The following is a 7,103-nucleotide window of genomic DNA, read 5'->3' on the forward strand; positions in this document are numbered from 1 at the left end:
ATAAAATTAGAGAATCCCCAGTTGCTTTTTAGCCTCCCCTCCTCCGCCCCCGAAATAACAAAATATCCCCAACGGAAAAATTAATTACTTGGGGTGGTGGGAAAATAATCGAAGGAGAAGATTTCTTCACCTGCGGCGTCTCTTCTCTGCGGCGACCTGACTGAAACCGTCGATCTCCGCTTTCTAATTGCGAAATCAGCGGAGACGAAAAGGGGGGAGGAAGAAGTTTAATCAAATAAAAAAAAAAAAAAAAAAAAGTTAAGGAGGGGCTTTTTATGAATTTGAGATGCCGGAGGGAGGCGGATACTACACTTCCAAGAAGTCCGACGACATCTGCGACGATGTATGCGGCCCGGTAATCTTCTTCCCCGCCTCGTAGATCTGTATTTTCAATTTCAATTTCAGATTTTGTGATTTGGGATCTGGAAAAAAAAAAACCTAAATTTGAAATTGCCCTAACGATCGCCTACTAATAATTGGTCGAATTTCAACAGAGCAGCAGAGCGGCGCTGACCATGTCGAGGCTTCGGTGCGCGCTTCGCGGTTTCGATCTCAAAGCTCTGCTTCTTCTGTTGGTGGGAGTCCCAATATTCATCTTGTTCATTTACCTCCATGGCCAAAAGATCACTTACTTCCTCCGTCCTCTCTGGGAATCTCCCCCAAAACCCTTCAATCACGTCCCTCATTATTACAATGATAACATCACCATGCCCAGTCTCTGTGGCGCTCCGACGGCTGGCGTGCCCGCGAAACCCGAGAACGGGTATTCGATCCGGGTCCTCTCAGCAAATGAGCTTGATATCCTTTCCATCCGCTGGCACGAGCTCCACCCTTACGTCTCTGAGTTTGTACTCTTGGAGTCAAATTCTACCTTTACTGGCATCAAGAAACCCCTCTTCTTCGCCAAGAACAGGGACCGGTTCAAGTTTGCAGAGTCCAGGCTCACTTATGGGTCGGTTGGCGGTCGGTTTGTGAAAGGAGAGAACCCTTTTGTCGAGGAGTCTTATCAGCGGGTCGCATTGGATCAGCTTATTAGGATTGCGGGCATTAATGATGATGATTTGCTGATCATGTCGGATGTTGATGAGATCCCTAGTGGCCATACTATTAATCTGTTGAGATGGTGCGATGATATTCCTGAGGTTCTTCATCTGCAGCTTAAGGACTACCTCTACTCATTTGAGTTCTTGTTGGATGATAAGAGCTGGAGGGCCTCGGTTCACAGGTATCGGGCGGGGAAGACGAGGTATGCTCACTTTAGGCAGACTGATGACCTGTTGGCTGATTCGGGCTGGCACTGTAGCTTCTGCTTTCGATACATAAGTGAGTTTGTGTTCAAGATGAAGGCTTACAGTCATGTGGATAGAGTGAGGTTTTCCTACTTCTTGAGCCCGCAAAGGATTCAGGATGTGATTTGCCGAGGGGCTGACCTGTTTGATATGCTTCCAGAGGAGTACACGTTTCAGGAAATTATAGCAAAGTTGGGACCGATACCCAGTACTTATTCTGCTGTCCATTTACCAGGATATTTGATTCAGAATGTTGACAAGTATAGATATCTCCTGCCCGGGAACTGCAAGAGGGAAAGTGGCTAATTTATAGCACATTTTTTTTATCAGAGATGCGTTGCTCATGCTGCAGAGATTGTATCCTGAAAATTAATTATTGTGGCATAAATCAGACACTAACTTAGTTGCATGATTCTTCTGGGGAAAATCGGCAAGCATTGGACGAGTTTCATGTTTATAATGTGAGATTGCTCGAGGATTTTTTTTTGTGTGTTATCTTTTCTTGCTTTCTTCAGGCGCATTTCACTTGCCAAAAGGAGGCACAGCAAGGGATTGTATCTACTATACTTCGAGAGGATGTATTGTCCATAATTCCCTTATCGGTATGTCATGTCATGCTGGTTCATGTTGAATGCAAATTGAGTGACATTTTGTTCTCGAGATTCGTTATTCCTTAAAAGTTGCAACTAATTAATTCATGTATTTTTCTCAAACTTGCATGGAGTTAGCCATGTTGACATATTGATTGTATCATCACTATGCTTATTCCATTTGATGGTGATGCTTGTTTCTGACTGGATGGTATCAAATTAGACAATAGGGTTATGCTTTTTGAACCCTAAAGAAATTAATTACTCATCTGCTAATTGGATAGGACTTGATGCTAGTAGTTTGTTAATCCATCTAGGCTTTGGTTGTTGCATTCTGAGAACAATATAGATCATTAATATTAGCTTTTGAACAGAGGACATTTAAGCCTTAGGACGTGGAGCTGTCCTCTTTGATAGATTTTTGTAGTCTGTCGCGTCTTTAATGTAAAGATTCATGAAGCAGGTAGTACAACTTGTATACTAAAAAACAAGTCCAAATAACTATCAGAAATATGAGAAGTCGATTGAACAATTTGATGACTCGTTGATTTCACTGAATGTTGGTCGGCATTCAGGTTGCCTCCACTATCCGGTATTGACATTATATTCCTTAGGTCAGATGTTTCATGTTGAACAATAAAAAAAAAATCTTTCCTTGTTTTCTGAAACGAACTTTCAATTTTAATGGTTAATTGGACCCGCCATGAAGGGGTTAAATATCCTGCTATGGTGTCTAATATAGGAGCCTTCAAGATATCTATCATAGGGACACTGCTGTTTTCATAGATTCATATGCAAATAAGTTATGTAAATGTGCATAAACATGATTAATTGGTCGGCAGTTTAACAAAACAAGTTTTAGATGTTTACTTGATATAGTCAGATACCTGACATCTGATATGTGGGTACTGATATTGAATGTTAAGACAATGTCATCTATATACCATCTATATACCATGTTAGAATTTGAATCTGCTAACCCGACATCTGATATGTGGGTACTGATATTGAATGTTAAGACAATGTCATCTATATACCATGTTAGAATTTGAATCTGCTAAGTATCCGTCTAACAAATCCAGAAATTGAAATATGAAGCATTCAGGTACAACTTGAATGAATCTGCTTCTTTGCATTTATATGGTATGAGCATACTTCACTTGATATTTCAATTGACTTGCATCTTGGACAATGATACTTTGTTTCACTGAAGGGTATGCTTTATTTGTTTACCTTTGTAATTGTGGCCGAGAAGCTTACTTGAGTGAGTTCCTATCCTTTAAGCCTACGTCAGATTGGGTTAATTATGTAGAGCCCCTGTAGTGTCGCCAAATTGAACTTACAACCCCTGTAGGTCTATCGTTGCAGATAAAACCTTCTGTCAGAAAATCTATTCTTGTATGGACCCTCTGAGAGAAAATAAGTAGTTGCATAGATCCCCTGAAAAGGGTAAAAAAAAAAAAATCAATTAGGGGGTCTATCTTCAACAATAGAACTAAAGCATTAGCAAGTTCAATTTGAAGCTCGTACAAGGGATGTCTTGGCGCTAGTACAAGGGAGGGGTGTCTTTCCGCAATTACCTATTTGATATTGAATGTTATGTGCAAGTACTTAGAATCCGTTCTTAATTAAGAGGTTATTACTTCTGGCAGTCCCTTGATCTTCTGTCAATATTCCCATGACACCTCTGGTTAAGCCTTTGATTTCATTTGGGAATGAGTGGTTTGACAAACTTGTGAGGAGAGGCTTAAACATGTGCAAAGATTCTGAGAAGTAGTTGAGAACGTAATTAAAAAAAGTTTGCTTTGGATTAAGAAATGATTGGTTTATCGATAATTGGGTCATAACCATGTTGACATAGATACATCCCTTTTGAAAGTAGTTGGCTGGTGGTGAGGCAATGTTTTGATGGAAGCAAATGCACACCCAGATTTGCAAATATCTGTTTCTGATGGGAAAGCAGCATAAATTGGGAAGGGATAACGCTTGTGCTTCTACCTTAACAGATTTTGTAGATGCCTCATATGACTACAATCTATATAATAGAGATTTATATCTATACATTCTTCGATTTAATGTTTGAAAAGTTTTTCCTTTTGTCCTTTGTGGATTTATTTATTTTTTTAACTGGCTTGATGGCGTGGACAATGGTATCTTGGATCATGATACAAAAGGTCTTCCGCAGATTTTGGATGCTGTGAGTTCTATATAATGCTTTCCTCTCTTTCTTTTTTTTTTTTTTTGGTCTGCAAGAAAAAAACTGGTACAATATTTTTGAGGAGTTTGTTTCTATATATCAAAAGCATTGGTATAAATAACCTATCCACATGGATCCAACACATTGTTGCACTAGAAGAAGTCAAGCAAGTTGAATGATCAAGTTTAGTATTTTGAACGGAATGTCTTTTTTTATGCATCTAACTTTCACCTCACAGCCTGATACTCAGGATTCTCCTAGTATTCAGTTGGTGAAAATAACTGCATATGTGAAGTGAAATGGTGTTTACTTTCGACAGAGTCATAACACTTTTTTATTTTCAACCAATTCCGTATTTAATTGCAGGACACATCCTCTCACCGCTGATCCAGACTTGGTCCGGAGAACAATTTAGTAAAAAATTGTAGGCAATATTTTGTAGGGGAAATTGTTTCTAGCCCCCAATTTCCTAATGACTATTTCACCCCCTTCCATTTCAATGCTCTCAAAGCCCCTAAAATAAACTCATTGTGCCCTGAGTCCCCAAAACACAAAACCCAATAGTTTTAAGTATGTGAAGACCATAATACTATTTCTCTCTCTCTCTCTCTCTCTCTCTCTCTCTCTCTCTCTCTCTCTCTCTCTCTCTCTCTCTCTCTCTTCATGATGTTACAGTGATGATTCTCTCTCTCTTCATGATGTTACAGTGATAATTTCAAATGAGTTTTGGGGGGAAATTCTAGTTCCCTCCAAATTTTTTCAATGGCATCAACATCAGCGGTGAAACATTCCCGGCGGTCGTTCATGAGGTGAAGAAAACTCCGATCATGAAGACGGTGATGACGAGTTGCGTCGCCAACCCCCTTAAGTTTACATATTTTTGTAATTTTTTTTAAATCGATGACTTGAGATTAAATTAGAGTATGTAAATTTATATATTCTTGTTATTTCATTGTAATAAGTTTATTGTTAAGCTTATGAGTTGGTGGTGAAGGAAGGTTATGTGTTGTTTTTGAAGTTCACGTGTTGGTTGTGAATGATACACATTGATTGTGAAGGTGTTACGGGCTGGTTGTGAAGGTTACGTGTTATTTTTTAATGTTACGGGCTGGTTGTGAATGATACTCATTGGCTGTGAAGGTGTTACGGGTTGGTTGTGAAGGTTACGGCTTGGTTGTGAATGTCTTACGAGTTGGTTGTAGATGTCTTATGGGTTGGTTGTGAAGGTTACGCGTTGGTTGTGAAGGTTACGGATTGGTTGTTAATGTTACAAGTTGGTTGTGAAGATTACGGATTTATTGTTAAGGTTGTGGTTTATTGTTAAGGTTACGCATAGATTATGAAGGTTAAGGGTTGGTTGTTAAGGTTACGCATTGGTTGTTAAGGATAAGCGTTGATAGTGAAGGTTACGCGTTGATTGTTAAGGTTACGGGTTGGTTGTTAATGATAAGCATTGATTGTGAAGGATACGGGTTGGTTGTTAAGGTTACATATTGGTTGTTAAGGATAAGCGTTGGTTGTAAAGGTTACACGTTAGTTGTTGTGACACCCCAGGGTTCACACAAGGCTGCAATCCAAGGTGAATCCCAGAATGTCAAACCTGCCATGTATCAACACCGTGCAACAACATATTTCATCACACAGTTACTATCTCTCTAGTAGAATCAACAAACAGGTAAAAGTACAAAACAGACAAAGAATAATGAAGTAGTACAATAAACAGAATATGCACAGAAGAAGTGTATAAAAATCATCATAACGGGCCAACTGAAATAAAATAACTTTGAATCTGAAATAAGTTTACATACAAGGGTCAAATGAAATCTCTCTAAGGCACTCGGCCTCTACAAAGTAAAATCACAATCTCTAGAGTCTGAAAATAAACAACTACTTGAAATACTACAAATATAAATAACTAGATAGAATCTAAGATGCAATCCCATCAACCTACGATTCTCCCTACACTGGACTCTCTGCCTGAAAGGGGGGAAAACAACGAGCGTCAAAGCACTAGCGAGATCATCTCCACCGCCCCCAGGGGGAAGGGGTAGGAGTATATAAGAAAATACTGTTAATACATATAGATATAAAATTATTCATATAACTATAAATGGAGATTAGTATTTAAAAACCCAAAACACGAGAATTAGTACGTCGAGCGAAATAATCTAAACAAGGAAACCCTCATGTATATATCATGTCTCAAATTGTGAATCGCTAAATACTAATTCCAAACCTATGAATGAAAGTAGTACATAAAAGAAAAAAAATACTCCAAACCTCAACCATATAGAGCCAATATCACATCTCGAACTACCCTCAGGTAGTTAGCGCAGTCATAAGGAAATATCATCCGTCTCAAACATCACCATAGACCAAACCATGTATGCCATATATCCAATTTGTACCCTACTCTCAGGTAATCTAACATGAGAGCAAACTACAACTGTGTATATATGTCTTTATTACATAACGATACTCTTGTAAGATTCTCACAATATCATGTGGATTTAATATCATTACTCAATCGTTCTACGGTAATAAGTTTTATCTTCCCTATTCCGGATGATGCATCCAGATGAGTGTACAATGGAATGAATGCGTATTATCCTAATCCGGAAACACCCCGATAATCTTCGAGTATTGACACCGCCGAGGTCTCATTACGGGAAAATGTCCAAATGCTCCTAGTGTGGTACAAGTGAAGTTATATTATGGGATAAACGTCCACACTGAACATCCCCAACAGATAGGTTATGCATTATCATGTGTTATGCCAACAACTATCAGATCAAACATATGTTATGCATCTCAACTATGCATGTATAGTAAATTTCAAAACATGTATTTAAGTGTTCGTACACGTATCTCAATGTGTGAACCTATATCTTGTGTTCACATACACCTCAGGTGTTTAACATGTTAGACCCTAGGGAGGGTGATTAGGGTCTTATGCTAATCTAATATGATTTTATACCAATTAAAACTAATTCAAATATTATTTTTACAAGATAGATATACAATATG

General features: G+C 38.6%; 1 protein-coding gene across 1 annotated transcript; it reads left to right on the forward strand.

Annotated features, from left to right (window-relative positions):
• Positions 237–2,059, forward strand: LOC109831561. The gene is made up of 2 exons (XM_020398904.1): positions 237–355; positions 495–2,059. The coding sequence occupies exons 1-2, from the start codon at positions 287–289 to the stop codon at positions 1,593–1,595; spliced, it is 1,170 nt and encodes a 389-aa protein (XP_020254493.1). The 5' UTR covers positions 237–286; the 3' UTR covers positions 1,596–2,059.

The sequence above is a fragment of the Asparagus officinalis genome, chromosome 2, assembly GCF_001876935.1.
Source record: "Asparagus officinalis chromosome 2, Aspof.V1, whole genome shotgun sequence".
Classification (NCBI taxonomy): domain Eukaryota; kingdom Viridiplantae; phylum Streptophyta; class Magnoliopsida; order Asparagales; family Asparagaceae; genus Asparagus; species Asparagus officinalis.

Excerpts from the sequence above, each read along its gene's own strand:
- LOC109831561 (XM_020398904.1), top strand. The coding sequence starts at position 287 with ATGCCGGAGGGAGGCGGATACTACACTTCCAAGAAGTCCGACGACATC. Across the intron at positions 356-494 it reads GCGACGATGTATGCGGCCCG|AGCAGCAGAGCGGCGCTGAC; the intron begins GTAATCTTCTTC and ends GAATTTCAACAG.